This window comes from Sceloporus occidentalis, unplaced genomic scaffold, assembly GCF_023333645.1.
Source record: "Sceloporus occidentalis isolate IW3139 unplaced genomic scaffold, rSceOcc1.0.p SCAF_7, whole genome shotgun sequence".
NCBI classification, from domain to species: Eukaryota; Metazoa; Chordata; class Lepidosauria; order Squamata; family Phrynosomatidae; genus Sceloporus; species Sceloporus occidentalis.
The window spans coordinates 26,949,808-26,969,589 of NW_028316987.1; the positions used below are offsets into that span (position 1 = coordinate 26,949,808).

General features: G+C 41.3%; 1 protein-coding gene across 1 annotated transcript in view; it reads left to right on the forward strand.

Annotated features, from left to right (window-relative positions):
- Positions 1–19,295, forward strand: part of IKZF1 (IKAROS family zinc finger 1) — a 165,420-nt gene extending 146,125 nt beyond the window's left edge. The window contains exons 8-9 of the mRNA XM_089532462.1: positions 10,985–11,119; positions 15,433–19,295. Coding sequence (XP_089388588.1) covers positions 10,985–11,119; positions 15,433–16,139 — 842 coding nt within the window. The 3' untranslated portion in view covers positions 16,140–19,295. The remainder of the gene's footprint in view (positions 1–10,984; positions 11,120–15,432) is intronic.
- The last annotated feature ends 487 nt before the right edge of the window (positions 19,296–19,782 follow it).

Consider the following 19,782-nt stretch of genomic DNA (forward strand, 5'->3'; position numbering starts at 1 on the left):
TAGGAACTTTGAGCAGGTGCCAGTGAAAGACACTGAAATTCAGACCAGCTCTGAGAGTGAGGATGAGAGGGGTAAAACAAAGGTGGTTGTGTCCAGGAGAACACAAAGGGTGAGGAGACCTCCAGGACGTTTTGTAGTACAAGGTGCAAGAGCCTGTACTGTGGTGGCTGATGAGCCAGAGAGTTTCAGAGATTTGCAGTGTTATCCTGTGGAGGAACAGGAGAAGTGGTTTCCTGCAATGGACAGGGAGTTTTTGTCATTGTTGGAAAAAGATGTGTTTGGTGTTGTTGACAGACCCAAGAATCACAAAGTGGTAGTTTGCAAATGGGTTTATAAGAAAAAGGAAATGCCAGATGGTACTCAAAAGTACAAAGCCAGGTTGGTGGCAAAAGGTTTTGCTCAGCAGTGGTTTGAGAACTTTGACAAAACCTTCTCCCCAACAGCAAAGCCAGAAAGTCTGAGGCTGGTGTTAGCTTTGGCAGGTAGGGAAAAGAAAATTGGGAGGCATTTTGATTTTGAAACTGCTTATTTCTTGATGAAGAGGTGTACATGGAGCAGCCTTCAGGTTTTGATAGTGACAGTGACAAGAAGGTGTACAAATTGAACAAGGCTTTATATGGTTTGAAACAGAGTGCCAGATGTTGGAACTATTGTATCCATGAAGAGCTTGTAAAGCTTGGATACTAGCATAGTATCGCAGATGCGTGCGTGTATGCCAAGACAGGACTCACTTTGGTGATCTATATTGATGATTTGTGCGTGGCGGCTAAATCAGAACAGGAGATACAATTGGTGCAAGAATTGTCCAGAAAGTTTGTTTTTAAAGACCTAGGCAGTCTGAAGTCTTACCTTGGAATGGAGGTGGAGTGGACTGAGGATGGAAAGTGCTTGTTAAGCCAGATGAAAAAAATTTAAAGGCTGATAGAAAAGTGTAGCTCGCAGAGTGCAAAACCTGTTAGAAGCCCAATGACTCCTGGCTATGCCAGTTGTGAGTCATCAGACGGTTTTGACAACCCAGAGTTGTTCAGAAGTATAGTGGGCAGCTTGTTGTTTATTGCCAACAATACAAGACCAGATATTTCTTTTGCAGTTGGTGTGTTAAGCAGAAAGGTTTCCAATCTGAAGGTAATTGATTGGTTTGCATTGAAACAACTGTTGACATATTTGAAAGGCGGTAAAAGCAGAAAGCTAGTCATTCAGGAAAGCCTGGAACAGCTAGAGTGTTTTGCTGACAGCTCTTTTGCATCTGAATTAGCAGATAGAAAATCAATTACAGGCCTGGTTGTGACGTTTGCAAGTACACCAATAATTTGGAGAAGCAGAAAGCAAAATTGTGTTGCTTTGAGCACAACAGAAGCAGAGTTTGCAGCATTATCTGAGATGGCAGGGGAAGTGGAGTGGATCAGGCAGTTGCTGAAAGATCTGGGAGAGAAATGCACAACACCAATATTGGTATTTGAAGATTCACAAGCCTGCACTGCCATGACAGAGGCTGAAAATCTCAAATGTCACACAAAGTACATAGGGGTAAGGTACCAAAATGTCAGGGAGATGATCCAGAAGGGAATCCTAAGGTTGGAATACATAGATACCAGGGACAATATAGAATATTGAGAATAGGCTGGCTCAGCTCCATCAGGGCCAGCCTGAAGATAAAGCGCCCTCCCTCCATAACTGTCATCTTTCGGCCTGTGAGGGAGAGAATAGGCTGGCTCAGCTCCATCAGGGCCAGCCTGAAGATAAAGCACCCTCCCTCCATAACTGTCATCTTTCGGCCTGTGAGGGAGAGAATAGGCTGGCTCAACTCCATCAGGGCCAGCCTGAAGATAAAGCACCCTCCCTCCATAACTGTCATCTTTCGGCCTGTGAGGGAGAGAATAGGCTGGCTCAGCTCCATCAGGGCCAGCCTGAAGATAAAGCGCCCTCCCTCCATAACTGTCATATTTCGGCCTGTGAGGGAGAGAATAGGCTGGCTCAACTCCATCAGGGCCAGCCTGAAGATAAAGCGCCCTCCCTCCATAACTGTCATCTTTCGGCCTGTGAGGGAGAGAATAGGCTGGCTCAGCTCCATCAGGGCCAGCCTGAAGATAAAGCGCCCTCCCTCCATAACTGTCATATTTCGGCCTGTGAGGGAGAGAATAGGCTGGCTCAACTCCATCAGGGCCAGCCTGAAGATAAAGCGCCCTCCCTCCATAACTGTCATCTTTCGGCCTGTGAGAGAGAGAATAGGCTGGCCCAGCTCCATCAGGGCTAGCCTGAAGATAGAGTGCCCTCCCTCCGGTCCATCTGCCTTGGTCCAGGCCTCAGAGGGAGAGAAGAATGCTGGACCTGATCCCCTCCCCCCCCCTCACCATTCCCTTTTCCTTTTGTGTCGTGCCTTTTAGATTGTAAGCCTGAGGGCAGGGAACCGTCTGTTATCCCCTCTGTTGTAAATCGCTTGGATTCCCAGTGATTGGGCGGTATATAAATAAATCCTATTATTATTATTATTATTATTATTATTATAGCTGATGTCTTCACAAAAGCACTGCCAGTGGAGAGACATGAACAGTGTACTTGTCTAATTGCTATGATACCTTAATAATACAACTCTGACACACTGAAATAGCACACATCTGTACATTTTGGAGGGGACTGTTGAGGTATGGAGAAGCATGGATAATGTTCAGATGTGGCAGAGAAGCTAATGGACACTTACTGCTCTTAACCAGGAATTGGTTGTAACTGTGGCTCCAGACAGAAGGTGATTGTCCAAGGTTGCAGAGTGTGCCAGAGAGCACGTAGCACTTACGTAAATATGCTGTGTCATCTGGAATGATGGACAGTAATCCAAGTAACATAGGAAATTGTACAGGAAGGGGTTGAGCTAGATTGCCACATGGCAAAAGTGTATATAAGCTCAAATCATCATTGTACAGTTTGTGGGTTTGTAGGAGGAGATGTTTGTCTGTGTAGCTTTGTTCTCATGTGTGTGTTTGCAACAAGAATAAACAGTGCCTCTTTGGAGAAAAGCCAGCCTATGGTGCTTTAATCTAGCAACTGTTTTTCCTGGCAAAGCTCCAGTCTGCCAGTTTGTCTATTTACTCACAAGCTTCCAAGATTATTCTGTGTTTATCTCTGCATATTTTCCCAACATGTTTGCCCTCCTCCAATCTGCTGGGACTTCTCCTGTTCCCCAGGAGTTTTTAAAGATTATTGCCAATGGCTCCGATACTACATTTGCCAGTTCTTTTAATATCTTTGGATATAGTTCATCTGGTCCTGGAGACTTAAATTCATTTAGATTAACAAGGTATTCCTCTACTATCTCTTTGCTTTTTCTGTGCTTCAAATTCCCCTATTCTGTCTTCTGCTCTATTATCCTCAGGTTGAGCACCCTTTTCCTTTTCTGAGAAGACTGAAGCAAAGAAGGTGTTGAGTAATTGTGCCTTTTCTCTGTCCCCTGTTAACATTTTGCCATCTTCTCCACGTAGAGGCCCTACCATTTCCTTCTTCTTCCTGTTGCTGCAGATATATCCAAAAAAGCCCTTTTTATTGTTTTTAACCTCTCTAGCAAGCCTGAGTTCATTCTGCGCTTTAGCTTTTCTGACTTTACCCCTACACGTGCTCGCTATTCTTTTGAGCATGGGATCACCCCCAATACTTCTCTAAGTTTACTGAAATTCGCTCTCCTAAAGTCTAGAATGCGTGTCTCATTATGCCTGACTTCTCCTTTCCACTGTATAACAAACTCCAGCAGAACATGGTCACTTCCACCTAATGATCCCACCGTTTGCACTCCATTAACCAAGTCATCCTTGTTGGTTAGGATCAAATCTAAAATAGCTGACCCCCTTGTTGCTGCTTCCACCTTTTGGACAATGAAATTGTCTTTGAGGCAAGTGAGGAATTTGCTAGACCTTGAGGATTTTGCTGAGTTTGACTTCCAGCAAATATCAGGATAGTTGAAGTCACCCATCACTACTACATCTCTCCTTTCTGAGTGTGTAGTCATCTGTTCTAGAAAGGCATCAACCAATTCCTCCATCTGACTGGTGGGGTCTGTAGTAGACTCCCACCATAATATCCTTGTTGTTTGTCTTCCCTTTAATTTTTATCCAGATGCTCTCCACCTGGCTGCCAGTATTGATGTCCTGGATCTCTTCACTGGTGTAAATATCTCTGACATATAGTGCTATTCCTCATCCTTTCGTGTTTGGCCTATTTCTCTTAAAAAGGTTATACCCCTCTATTTGTACATTCCAGTTATGAGACTCATCCCACCAGGTTTTAGTGATGCCTATTATATCATATTTGCTTTGTTGTCCTAGGAGTTCGAGTTCATCTTGCTTATTAGTGTATTAGTGTAGAGGCATCGCAGACTATGAGTCCCCTTTACTTGCTGCCTGTGCAGGTTTTTTGCCTCCCACTGTTGAGTCCTTGTACTATTTGTCCTGTTTCCTCTATGTCAGTTTGACTATATTCTCCACCCCTTTTGCCTTCCTTAATATTGTCTCCCTCCCCCATGCAACTCAGTTTAAAGCCCTCCTGATCAAATTGTTGAGACTGTTGGCAAAAACATTTCTTCCAACTGGCATGAGATGCAACCCATCCATTGTAAGAAGTCCCTCCTCATGGAACCGCAGCCCATGACTGAAGACTCCAAATCGTTCTTGGCGGCACCATCTGCGGAGCCAGTTGTTCACATCTGCTATTTTCCTCTCCCTTCCTGGACTGTGCCCATCAACTGGCAGAAGAGACGAGATGACAACCTGTGCATCCATTCCTTTCAGCTTCCTACCAAGCGCCTCATAATCCCTTCTGATGTTCTGAAGGCTGTGTCTTGCAGTGTTGTTGGTTCCCACATGGACCAAAAGGAAGGGGTATTGGCCAGTAGGCTTGACCAGTCTTTTCAACCTCTCTGTCACATCACAGAGCTTTGCCCCAGGGAGACAATTATGTATATGACACCAGGTAATCATGGAAATAGTAATAATAATAGTAGTATTTATTTATATTCCGCTTTTTCTCAAAAAATCAAAGCGGATTACAGGAATATGAAGATAAAAGCACACACAATTTTTAAATACAGTTAAAACCCCAAAACCCCCAACTCTCCCCCCAAACATAAAATCATTAATAAATCCCTAAAAAGAATGTGAATAGGAAAAAATTAAAACATTCCAGGAAAAAAAATGTTTTGGGCAGATTTGGGTGGGAAATGAATCATCTTCTAGAGCAGGGAGTGTGTGTCAGAAGCAATGGTATGAATGACACTTCCAGTGTCACAATGATGGCTTAAAGGTGAAAGTAGGGGGGAGGCAAGTCAGTAGTTCTGGTCTAGTCTGGTAGACAAAGAAACCATGTCCTTTGCAAAAGCATTGTCAGAATTGGGCTGTTCTGGCTTACTGTCAGAATTGAGCAAATTCAGAATCTCTGTGCATCAAAGAGGTCAATGTGTTGAAACAGCAAATAACTTTATTGAGAACACATAGTCAGAAATTCACCATTCAGCGTTTAAGCCACAACCGTCCACCTAAGGCTGAACAATACATTAAAACCCAAAAACTCCACCCTCCACTACTTGGTACCAAAACTAGCACCCATCTCTAATTCCCACAGCCTATCCCCCTCTGTTAAACAGGCCCCTTCCCATCCTTCTCACAAGCAGTATCTCTCCCTATCTCAGACATTCTCACTATCCACCCTGCCTTTCTGTTATTACCGAACATCAACTCCATTCAGCCTGCATAATAAATATAATAATAAAATATGTATTTATATACTTCCTCTCCCTATCAAGGATCGAAGCAGGTAACAACAGGTCAATATAACCATTACAAACAACAATAAAATGTCCCCTAATTTCTTGACCCTTCCTCCTGCTCCTAAAATTACAATAGATATAAAAACTACATATTTTAGCACAAGTCACACCCACTACTAGAGAGTCTACAACAACTTAAATCAGAGACCTGGCTAGGATGAATGTGAGGAGAGACAATGGACAGGTGAGTGATACTAGTTCTTGTTTGAAAGTAAGGCTGGGAAGGCCCGCCAGAAGAGATCTGTTTTTATTGCCTTTTAAAGGCATCCAGTGATGTAATATGGCGGATCTCTTCCCGCAGGTCATTCCATCCCACACATTTCAAGACCTACCATTCCCATAACTATTCCAGCCAGCTGCAACTGATCCCATTCCCCCTTTCCAACTAACCTATACAACTACCATAAGCCCCGGCAAGGAAAATACAACCCAAAGCAGTTATCCACACTTATAAGCAATTAAATCAGACTTCACAAAATTCATTATTAATACAGAAAGGAAAACCTGAACCACCTTCTTAATACAGAAACACAAACTTGACAGAATCCATGCAGCATGCACGATTCTGACAAGCGTTTTCTCTGAATCTGAAGAAGAATGATACTATAATGTTAAGCATCCTATTACACTCAGATCTTTTATTACTGTAACAACTGTCTAAAATGCAAACATTCACTCTGATCTCCAGCAAAATCATATCAGTGAAAGATACCTGCTTTTAACACCCCTTTGCTCTCCCAGAAATCACTTGGGCACATCTGTAGTTTTGATGCCCACGGTTTCTGTAATGTTCTATAATATTACAAAATTTTATCTTAAGAAATGGTCCAGTGGCCAAATCTTTTTTGATCTGCAATTCATGGATTCAAATACTCTTGTGGCTTGTTGAGTAGAATCTCATCCCATAATGAAGGGAGGAAAGAAGATACAATTAAGCACAACTGTATCACTCCATTTTTGTTTGTTCGCCAAATTCCTCCAATCACCTACTTGAGTGACCAGACCGTCTCCCTCCCATCTTTTGAAAGCTATTGTGTATCATTTTTCTGTGAGGGCACCTATGGTTCAGTTCATTTGTCTTCTCTGAGAGATATCTACCATTTTTCAGCAATATTAAGAAATCCCTATTCCACTTTGTCCACTACACCTGGGAAATGTTTCCTTCCTCTAGATGAATGAATGGTGATCATGAAAATTCAATGTGATGAAAGCCACATTACCACACTACCCTCTTATAGTGCTGCTAGTCCACATTTACTGCTCTGGCTGTCTCCTGTTGCATTTTGGGGTTTGTAGTTCAGTGAGGCCTTAGATTTCTCTGGCTAAGAATTCTAAATGCCCCTCCCTCAACTGAAAATCCCAGAATGCAACAGGAGGCAGCAATTAAAGTGGAATAGCAGCACTATAAGACTAGAGTGCAGTTATCTAGCTAGTGTGGTACCCTGCATATTGCTGCATTAAGCTTTGACGTTGGAAAGAGGCTTGCTACACTCTGATAGACCTTGGTTCAAAAACCTTGCTTATGGACTAACATTGTTAATGTTTTAGGCTTTAGGAAATCCAATAATTCTTTTTTTTTAATAGCTCAACTTCCCCAAAAAATTAAGCGCATCCAATCAGTGGCAGTCTCCACAAGGTCTGTTGTCCCCTTTGTTCAGAGAACAGCAGTTTTTCACTGGTTTCTTTGTGTGACACTTGGCTTTTCTATTTCATAATAAATGGAGGTTGTGCTATAAATCTCTCTCTTGGCTTTACTTCACGAACGAAGATTCAGGAAGGACTCATCCATGCTATCTACAAGCACGTTGATGACATTGGATGTATCCTTCGAGCCTGTGCAATGGATTTTTCTGGTGGAGCACAGTGTGCACAGAACTGGCCTCACCCTTTAAAACAGAGGTTCGACTGCTGAGGCCTTGACAAGCATGGATGGTGGCAGTGAGGTCCTCAGGTCGTAGGTTTGATTAGAGTTTCCTTCTCTTAGATGGTTGACCTTACAGGGTTAGACGAGCACCATCTGCCCAGGTTTGGAATTAGAGTTTTCTTTCTCCTGGGATGGTTGCCATAAGGCTAGAGAGCCCATCCTGCCCTTTGGTGCTCTTGGTCAGACCCTTCGGTTGTAACCTGTCTGGAATAGGAGGCCCTACTGGTGGCTATTATACCACTGCCAGCATAGGGTACGCAAGTCTCTCCCTCACACAGTCAGAGCATAGCTGGAGGGGAATAGGAGGTCAGAAGATGACAGTTAAGGAGGGAGGACCCTCTTTCTTCAGGCTAGCCCTGATGGAGCTGAGTCTGCCTGATCACTCCCTCTCAGGCCGGAAGATGACAGTTAAGGAGGGAGGAGTCTCTTCCTTCAGGCTAGCCCTGGTAGAGCTGGGTCTGCCTGATCACTCCCTCTCAGGCCAGAAGATGACAGTTAAGGAGGGAGGAGTCTCTTCCTTCAGGCTAGCCCTGTTGGAGTTGGGCCTGCCTGATCACTCCCTCTCAGGCCAGAAGATGACAGTGATGAGACAATGTGATTCACTGAAAAAGAAGATGATGCTTGGTAAAGTGGAAGGCAAAAAGAAAAGGGGAAAGTCATCGTACAATTGAACTGATTTAATCAAAGAAGCCATAGCCCTGAGTTTGCAAGACCTGAGCAGCCATAAATAAGCACTGGCCAAATAGCACAACTATGCTGGTTGGCTATGTCCTTCCAACTGAAGACAGTATATGATTGTGCTGGGACTTCCATAGGGATCTTCTGTTCAGTAATATCGCGGTCCCATTTTCTAAGTGTATATAGGCTCCTTAGAGCAAATCTGGAATAGTGGTTCGAACATTGGAATTTGACTCCGACGATCAGGGTTCAAATCCCTGCTCCATCATGGAAATCCACTGGATAACTTTGGGCAAGTCACATTCTCTCCACCTCAGAGGAAGGCACAGGTAACTCCCCTTCAAACAAGTCTTGGCAATAAAATTATGTGATAGGTTCACTTTAGGGTTGCCATAAATTGGAAATGCCTTGAAGGCATTCAGCAACAGTAACAATCACACAGAGACCTATGTGCTTCCATCCCGAAAATGGTTAGTGTTGGCATCGTGGAAAAGCAAGCAAATTCGCTAATGATTATCACACAGAGAGCACAACAATGGGTTAAAAGCACATTACTTATGCAAGAAAGTAAATAGAAAGCAAATTTGGGTTTCAGACAGATGCGGACAAATCTTGTTGATAGCTTCCAAATAACTTTTTTGCACATGCTCAAAACGGTCATATCTACAAGTGCATACACACACATGCTCCAGAGTGGGAAACCGGGGAGTAAAATAGTCTTTACCCCAGAAGGAAGGCTGAGGTTTATGGGAGTTTATGGGCAAATTCCCATAAAACCACACACACGCAAGAGAAAGAGGACATGGCTGGTCCATAAACCTGCCTGATTTCAGTGAGGGCTGAAACTCCCAGATGCCCTCCTTTTCCAGGACATATCCTCCATTTCTCCCTCCTGTACAGGAGGAATTCTAAAACATTTTCTCTGCCATCTCCCACCAGCTGTTCCCTTTCAGAGGCTGCAGCAGGAAGAGACCAGCCACATGAGGGAAAGAGGTGTGTGTGTGTGTGTTTCCCTTTAAGAACAAGGCTGCCTCCCTCTCCTTGTTACAAGAAAGGAACCATGGGTAATCTGGGAACAGGGAGAATCTAGTAGATGGTTTTCAGACTGCTGCAATTACACAAAGAAAATAAATTCGTAAATGAACTGGAAATGAAAACACGGTATTTTTCTGAAATTGCCTGTTCCCTGAGTCACCTTACTTTCTGTTTGAATTCTAAACTGTTTGCATGCAGCGTTGTCTGAAAAGCAAATGTGAAACTGTCCCTAATTGCATCCCTAATTGTCCCCTGGTGGCGCAGTGGTTAAGTGCCTGTACTGCAGCCACTCACTCAAAACCACAAGGTTGCGAGTTCAAGACCAGCAAAAGGACCCAAGCTTGACTCAGGCTTGCATCCTTCCAAGGTTGCTAAAATGAGTACCCAGATTGTTGGGGGCAAATTAGCTTACAGTTGTAAACCGCTTAGTCACTGCTTAGGAGGTATGAAGCGGTATATAAATGAAGCTTGTTTAATGCCCTGGATGATCCTGCACTGTGACAAGTTTTACCTTCCAATTTTCCCCGTGTTATAAGGTCCATACAGGCTTCTAAGCTAAAATGGCTGGTTGGTCCTAAACCAGTGTCTGTCATCCTTAATGGACTGGATGAGGGCAAACAAGTTGAAACTTAATCCAGACAAAAAGGAGGTGCTCCTGGTCAGTTGGAATGCAAATCAGGGAATAGGGATCCAGTTTGTGTTAGATGGGATTACACTCCCCCTGAAGATGGCAACTCCCCCTGGACTCTTCTTTGAACCTTCAGGCCCAGATCTTTGCAGTGACCGGGAGTGCTTTTGTACATTTAAAGCTTGTGCACCAGCTGTGCCCTTTCCTTGAGATGACAGATCTGGCCTCAGTGGTACATGCTTTGGTTACATCCCATTTGGACTAGTGTAACGGGCTGTATATGGGACTGCCTTTGAAGAGTGTTTGGCAACTATCATTTTAAGTGTTTTAAATTTTTTATCTTTTTAACTGTGTTTTTATTCTTTTAATAAGTAATCTATTTTAATATTCTAACAATTTGATTCTGTTTTAATGATTCACTTTTCTATGTTTTTAAGTGTACTGTTTTTAAATGTTGTGAAGCCACTCTGAGTCTAAGTTCTGGGAAAAGAGCAGGATATTATTATTATTATTATTATTATTATTATTATTATTATTAACAATAACATGAATATTATATGTACTGTTTTGTATATAACACCTTATTCATAATTAGAGAAGTAATCAGTGAGAAATAATGATGACTGTCATCCTGTTATTTAGTCCAGATTAGAATAGACCCATTCAATTAATTGTTGAATTGTGAGTCAGCACATAGTTAAATTCCATTGATTGAATGAGTCTATGCTCGTCAGGACTAACAATAGAATTTAGGCTGAAAAGTTTAGACTGCACTATGAGATGCATTGATTGCCCCAATCTGCTTATCTTTTTGCTGCTTTTTAGCTTACACTGCCTGTCTGTAGACTATATCTCAGCAAAGCATGGAAGTATGTGTGTCTAAGACATTGGGTCTCCTTTCACTTTTTTTCAGTAATGAAAGAGGAAACTAACCAGAATGAAATGGCTGAAGAACTGTGCAAGTTGAGTTCAGAGCGATCCATTATGCTGGACAGACTAACAAGTAATGTCACCAAACGTAAGAGTTCTATGCCTCAGAAATTTGTTGGTAAGAGCTAAATGTTTGCTGCCTCCTTTATGTAATAATAATAATAATAATAATAATAATAATAATAATATCAATAATAATAAAAATTATTTGTATCCCGCCCCTCTGAGAACAATTGGGGCGGTTAACAAGGTTAAAAATACAAAACATATAAAATCCCTGATACCCTCCCCTCCTTAAAAAAGTATTAAATTCAATGCAATATTTAAAAAACAGAACAAAAAACAACAACAAACAAACAAACATACAAGTTAAAAACTGACCAGAAGGTCAACATCATACCAACAAGCAACCAGTGGGAGCAGCAGTATCTTTCCCAGACGTTTTTCTAAGGCCGGGTTCTCTATTCTGGGCAGGCCTGCCGGAAGAGATTCGTCTTAACAGCCTTTTTAAAGTTGTCTGAGGATGTAAGTAGACAGATCTCATCCGGCAGGGCATTCCACAGTCTGGGGACAACGATGGAAAATGCCCTCTGGGAGGTAGTCAAAAGCCTAGATTTTTGTGGCTGAAGTAGGCCTCTCCCAGAAGAGCGGAGTGCGCGGGGAGGATTGTAGGGGAGAAGGCGGTCCCGAAGATAGTTTGGACCCAAGCCATTTAGGGCTTTAAAGGTGATAACCAACACCTTGTACTGGGTCCGGAAGCTAATGGGCAGCCAGTGGAGGGACTTTAGAACTGGGGTAATATGGTCCCTCCTGGATGTTCCAGAAATTACTCTGGCTGCCATATTCTGTACTAGTTGCAGTTTCATGCTTTGAATAAAAGGTTGGCAGTAAGGAAAATGTGTTCTATGGCTGATGAAGGATGATTTGGTCTCCCTTGGAGATACCTGTGGTGAGTGCTTTATTATACTGAGACAAAGAAAACCCTATACATTTCTGATCTGACTGGAGCTTGATCACCTTAGAATCTGAATTTCTTGGTTATTTACTCTGCCCTTCCTGGCAATGAAAAAAATTGAAAATCCAACCACTTTTCTGGAAGTAAGGGATCTTGAGACTGTTGTGCACAATCCTCGCCACGCACTCCGCTCCTCTGGGAGAGGCCTACTTCAGCCACAAAAATCTAGGCTTTTGACTCCCTCCCAGAGGGCATTTTCCATCGTCACCCCCAGACTGTGGGAGTATTGTTAACAGTGGTCACCCTCTTTTATTATTTGGTATTGTACTGGCCTAGATTTGAGGGTTAGGGAAGGAGGTTTCTGTGGTCTGTAGGGATTCCATCTTTCTTTGGGTTTCCTATCCATATGACTACCAGTGTGGTATCGTGGTTTGAATGTTGGACTATGACACTGGAAACAAGAATTTGATTCCCTGCTCAACCAATTTAACCCACTGGGTGACCTTGGGTAAGTCATATTCTCTCAGCCTCAGAAGAAGGCAAAGGAAAAACTGCTCTAAACAAATCTTGCCAAGAAAACACCATGATAGGTTCAGCTTAAGGTCACCATAAGTCAGAAACAATTTGAAGGCACATAACAACAACAATCTAGTGTTAGGTGTTTGAGACATAGTAGAGATTCTGATAGTTTAAAGCTCAACTCCACTGTTCCTAACTCTTCTTGCACCAGTTTACAGAGATGGTCTTCAGCTTGAAAAGATTATCCCAATGGACTTTAACCTTCATATTAGGGTTGTGTGAGTAGGCATGATTCAGAACTTCACTGATGCCATGACAACAGTGAAGTTATCCCAATAGGTCACTGATTCAACACATATATTTAACATGTGTTGACATATTTCTATCCTTTGACAGGGTTGGATCACTCCCTCTCGAAGTTGGATCACTACCTGTTGAGCTGGCTTCTACCAGCTTTTGCCTATATAAAAGAGTGTAGGAGTCTGGGAATAATAGATTCTAATTATTTCCTAGGGGATTTCCCACTTCCTAGGGGTTTTGAACAACGAATCCCTCTACAGATTAACTGAATTTAGTATAACTGTGTAACTGACACAATTAGGCACAAACATCCTTTCCTCTTTCCTGTCCTCTGACAGAGCTAAATGTGTTCCTTTGGAGCCTTGGAGCTGAGGAACTGAAGTAAGTGGTATGACAGCTGGAACACAAATGGCAAAGGCTTGCTGAATTTGAATTCATTGGGATTCATTATTGAGGGAAATGGGTGGTGGGAAAGGAGTTCTTTTTCAGCTGTGTTACACATTACCAGCATTGTCTAACAACTATTTTGACTAGTGACGGATTAATAGTGCTCTAACTCTGAAAGGGTATTGATAATACTTTCAGTGACTAACTATTATACATTTTGACACCTAAGGTAGAACAACTTTCATATGGCATGACTAAGATTCCACAGTTTTTGCACTTCCAGTATCCAGAGCACAGTCTGATCAAGATGTATAGTATGGGGTAGATTTCAATTGCTGAGGCACAGGATGCAAAGAAAATGTTTGGATAAGTTAAAATAACACTTATGTGTTCAATCCTTGCCAGCTTTAGCTTGTAGCATCTAATAAGGACCATAGTTAGGTCCACAAGGTTGTACATTTCTCCTTAAGATTTGAAAAAATATATTATTTTTGAAAACGGATGGTGGTAAAGATGTGCCCTACTCTGGGAATGGGAGCAAGCTAAAATTTCACTCTCATTTCATGGGTTTTGTTTTGTTTTTTAAAAACCCTCCCAGATATGATGACTAGAAGAGTTGTGTTTTCTGTCAGTTATTCAAAGTCAGACTAATAAAGCATCATTTAAATAGTAGGCGTTTCGTGATATCCAGACGAAAGTTTGGGCAGAGGGCTTATCAGGACGGAATCAAAATAGCCCTTGTTTCTTTTCCCAGCTGCTTTAACTCTGCTTCCCCATATAATGAAATCTATTTTGTCTCTGACAGCTATATTTTGGATGATCTTAATGTATTGTTACAGTTTAGTTTAATCAGTACTTAAATTCTAGAAAACAATATGCCACCCCACCCTCCAAATACTTGGTATGATGTTTCATGTAGTTACTCTGTGGTAAACCAATTTGTTATTGCTGACCAAATTAGATAAGAAAGTGGGAGATCCATGACTGGTTGTGCTACCCATCTGGCACTCTCTCTCAGCTAAGATAGGTGGAATGGGCATGAATGCTATCACACCAAAGTCAGAAACATTCGTTAGGCATGTTTTTTTAAAACACACACACACACACACACACAAATATATGCAGAGGTTTTCATTCAGGTTGTCTCTCTTCCATTTCTTCCCCACAATCTATGTAGAATCAGGAAGAAAAAAATGAAAGCCCAAGTGAAGTCAAGCTTGAAAGAATCACACAGTACATAATTGTGAAATTCATCTTGAAAGACATTTTATAACAGCTCTTATAATACATACAGAGAGACACATAAACACAGTATGCGCCTTATATCCAGCTACCTAAGAAAAATGGCTACAGTGCTATGTTGTATTTGTGGATATTATTGCTTTTGCCAAAACTGGCAATTTCCCCTCCCTCTTGTAGTTCCACCTTCATCCTAAAAAGCTTCTATGGAGGTGTAGCAGCAGGAGGAGGGGAAGAAAGGTTCAGTTTTGCTAGTGTCGGATACAGAAATACACCTTTGCATCCTGGAAAATACCATATTATATGAATTGCTAGTCATTTTTAGAGGAGATCTGTTGGGTCATTGGAGTACAATTAGTGTGGATTTACCAAGTGTCCATGGATTCAGTAGATTTATTCTAGTTGGGATTAGTAGTCTGATTCAGCCTTTGATGTGAAATCCTGACATAAATATGTTCCCTTTAAAAAAGAGAGAAATTAAACAGATTTTAAAATTGAGATTGCAAAATCAGGCAATAGATTGTATTTTCTACAATTAATTTCAAATGCCAGTTTAAAAGACTGAATACTTTGAACTAATGGTATCTGAGTTTGGAACATTTGATACAGGGGATTGCAACAAAGGTCCAAATTTGCAATAAAGACAATGAAAAACTTGATTTAATTGCTACTTACGTTATCAAAACTGTATCTTGACAGTTTCATGCCATTTCATCTATGAATTGTGTGTTTATTTAAGTTATTTTTTACAATGGTCTTCAAACAATGACTTTTCAAACAGAATAAATTCTGTTAAATGACTGTATCATTTTAATTGCATTTTATACAATGATGCTGGTCTAATTTTTAATTTCCATTACAAAATATTTCCATGTATGTGTATTTCTCATAATAACATGAATGATAATCCCAGTGACTGAAAGCAAAATCCACACCATAGCAACTTCAGGTAAAGATTATGTTGTCCTGATTGATTAATGCAGATTTAATGCAGTGATCTCATCCTTACTTTTTCCTATTTTTGCCAATAGGTGAGAAATGTGTATCTGATGTTCCTTATGATGCAGCCATCAGTTATGAGAAGGAGAATGATATGATGCAGACCAGTGTCATAGACCAAGCTATTAACAATGCCATCAGCTACTTAGGGGCTGAATCATTGCGTCCTCTGGTACAGACCTCTCCAAGTGGCTCTGAAGTCATGCCTGTTGTCAATTCATTGTATCAGCTCCACAAGCATACTGGAGACAACCATGCTCGATCTAATCATGTAGCTCAAGATGGTGCAGTGGAAAACTTGCTACTTCTTTCTAAAGCCAAATCAATTTCTTCAGAAAGGGACCCTTCACCCAGCAACAGCTGCCAAGACTCCACTGATACAGAGAGCAATAATGAGGAACGCAATGGCTTAATTTATTTAACAAATCACATAGCACCCCATGCACGGAATGGCCTCAGTATAAAAGAAGAACATAGGCAGTATGATACCCTGAAGGCAAGCAGTGAAAGCCCGCAAGATGCTTTCAAAGTGATTAATGGCAATGGAGAGCAAGTGAAAGTTTACAGATGTGAATATTGTAGACTCTTGTTCTTAGACCATGTAATGTACACCATCCATATGGGGTGCCATGGGTTCCGTGACCCTTTTGAGTGTAACATGTGTGGCTACCACAGCCAGGACAGGTATGAATTCTCTTCTCACATAACCAGAGGAGAACACCGCTTTCACATGAAGTAAAACTCTTTCTGTACAGATGTTGACTTTGCAACTGAAGCTCTATGAACAACAACAAAGTAAAACAAACAAAAGACTATAGAACAGTGTTCCAGTAAAAATCAATACCAGAAGGCTTCGTCCCACAAAACGAACTCTTGTAGCATGCACACGTAAATCAATTTTATACCATTAGTATTCATGTTTTTATTGAAAAAAATAGGTCATTGAAAAAGTTAGTATAGTTCATAGGAACTTTGATAGTTAGGTAAAAGTCTTTTCTTGCTAGCAAGAAACTCCTTATTCCCCTTCTTTTCAAGGCACATTGATATCCAAATTTGACTGAAAACTAGAAATACATTAATTGGTTTTGTGTGAATATTCGGGGGGGGGCACTTTTTCTACCATAACATTTATCACTTCTTGTAACAATTTAGTATGTTCACTAAGTAATGGCAGTAATTCACATTTAGAATAAGATAAATAAACTTATATTTTTCTCAACCCTATTAAATCCCCACAGAGGCAGAATTTGTTTTACACAAGGTAAATGACATGATTACTGCCATTATAACTTACTCCTAGGATTAAGGATATTCAAAAATTCCAAAGTAGAGTAGACGATAACAATTGTAGCAGGTAGTATGGCCGCTGTTGTGTTATGAATTCAAAACGTGAGTTATTCATAAGATCCAACCTGACACACACACACAAAAGAAAATCCAAAACTGTATTACTTTTGAAAATTAGCAAGACAACCAAACAACAAAATACCTAAGACTTTATGACTAAAATCCAAGAAAAAAATAGCTTTATCCAGATCCAGTTTGGATCTTTTGGAAGTTCAGTTTGGAGATGCATAAGGGGGAACTGCTGTCCCTAGGCCCAAAGGATTGCACACACATGTACAAATATGCACACACAGCATAGTGTAGTGGTTTGAGTGTTGGACTACGACTCTGGAGACCAGGGTTTGAATCTCTGCTTGGCCATGCAAACTCACTGGGTTACCTTGTGAAAATTACACTCTCTCAGACTCATTAGAGGGCAAAGGCAAGCCCTCCTAAAGAAACCTGCCAAAAAAAAATCATGATAGGGTCACCATAAGTCAGAAACTAATGGAAGGCACACAACAATAACAAAATGTGTGTGTGTGTGTGTATCTATTTCCTGTGCTTTTACCATGCTGAATTCTGTGCTGAATCTCAAGTTACTGTTTAAATTCTTGTAGACTTTTAAAGGAACTTGTTTCAGTGCTTGTAAAGCAAGTCCTGGATCTCTCTGTAAGAATGGTCAGTAATTCAAAGAAATAACTTTTCCAAATAATAGCTTTATCCAGATCAGTTTGCAATGCTGTGAAGGGAAGCAGTGAGAGATATTAATTGAACTGCTTTCTGTCTCTGTCTCCCTCCCTCTCTCAAACACAGACACATACCCTATAGCAATTAATGTAATCAATCCACTGTGAGCACATAAAGAGGATCCATCAAGTCTTTATGGAATGTAAGTTCCACACAAGAATGCTGCTCTTTGGTTAGCTGTAGGCTAGTGGATTAAATAAGATAGTATATAAAATAAAACAAATACTGTATTATAGTGTGCCCTTGCTTTATGTGGGGGATCTGTTCCGGACTCCCCCGCATAAAGCAAATACTGCCTATGCTTGAGCCCCATTTAAATGAATGGGGCTGGTGCACGTGGTGGCGCAGCAGCACTCACGCACCATGGGCGCGCATCCCATTAGTCCCTATGAGACAGACCACACCTTCTCACCATGCAGCTTTTAGCGTATGCTGAAAGCCGCGTAAAGCACACTCGCGTATGATGCAGGTGCACTGTATATCAAAATAAACACTCCAGTAAGGTTTACATTGGTTCATTACATAAGGAAGTTTAATAGATCTTAGTGTAACATAGCACTCCAGCTGAAGTAGCTCATTTTCTATATATGAATTTAGGATATTGTTATACCCTCCCTGTCTCAGAACTCTTGAACAGTTTCAAAATAAAAAGATAGAGCGGTCACCCTTTTTAAGTTGTTTAAAAAGAAGGGCAAATATATGTAAGTCTGTCTTACTCATTCTCTCCTTGGGGGAGCCAAACACTTATAGGGGTGAAACAGGCTGCTCCAAAAGGGTGGGGCTGCTTGCCTTGGGGCAGTGGTAAGCACATGCCGCAGCTTTAATCTGCCCTTCTGGCAGCCCAAATAGATTTCCACTCCTATTTGGGCCAGTAAAGAACCGCCTTAGGTGGTGCCAGTGCACCACCAGGGTGGCTACAAACCACTCCAGGGTCATGCAGCATCAAAACACCATGCCCCCAGAGTGGCTTGAAGCCATCTAAACAGCTGGGCAGCTTCCGGGCAGCTTGGGGGCATGTGGAATCAAAACACCACGCCCTGAGCCACCCCAAAGCCAGCTTTTCTGGGCTATCTGTTCAGCCCATTAATCATGAAGCTAAACCATATCTACACAACTACATTTTACTCATTTTGCATTAAAATGTGCATCTTTTCCTGATATAAATAGTTCTCCCATGTGTGCTTCTACTTCAAAACAGAGGTGCTAAAGGCCATTTTATCCATTACACAGCAACACATTAATGTAACAAATCCTGAACAGAGAATAATGGCCAAAACGGGTTATCTAATATCCAACAATTGTCATATTAATATGGGCACACATACTTTAGTGTATTGTGAAGGGAGAAAAAGCGATCTCTTGGTAAGAACTGTTCCATACATTTCAGTGGAGGAAGCAGATCCATATCCAAATTCCCCTTAGTTCAATTCTCTTCATTGTCTAAACATCTAAGTCAGCATAGTGCTCTGGATCCAACAATCATCATGCAGATTTATGTAACTCTCTAAAAGACAGTAATGCATACATATAAAAGTGTCTCGTTAGATGTATCATAGCTATACATTAATAGCATGAGGATATTTCTTGATTCTATGTTTTTCTATTTATGTTGTAACTGTGACAATGAATCTTGAAAGCAAATACAATTTACTGAGTTAGCAGATTAAGGGACATTGTATCAGAATTGGTCCATTGTTTGATCTGTCACCTCTGCTTCTTATTCCCACTCCAAATGAATCTTGTTTGTTTGAAAATAAATGTCTGAACATCATCATGGTCATGATCATCATTATTAGATGCATGGTTTCAATAAACTGGACTTTGAGAACTACATATGGACTAATGATACTTTGATAAGAGTGAACTAAATGGATTTACCATTCATGTTTGTTACCACAGTATGCCTCATCTGGCTGGTGGATGACAGCAGTGCAACTTGAGCTCAGGCCCTACCAGCTGGGAATTCCATTAAAGAGCAGGTAAGGGGAAGTGGGTAAGGGGGAGGAGTGGTTGTGGTCCATAAGAACAACTTCACTTTGACCAGGATACCTGTACAGAAAATGGACCACACTGAGTGTATTTACCTGAACCTGAAGACTAGGGATAGTCTGGGGATTCTGTTGGTATACCGTCCGCCCCGTAACCAAACACAACTGGTTTCAGAGCTGGTGTTGGAGTCTCCTAGGCTTTTAGTCCTGGGCAACCTCAACATCCTGCTCAAGGCCAGTCCAACAACTCTTAACAAGTGCAGCTTGGGAGTTCATGGTTTCCATGACAAACATAGGCCTATCCCTTGGGCCTACACA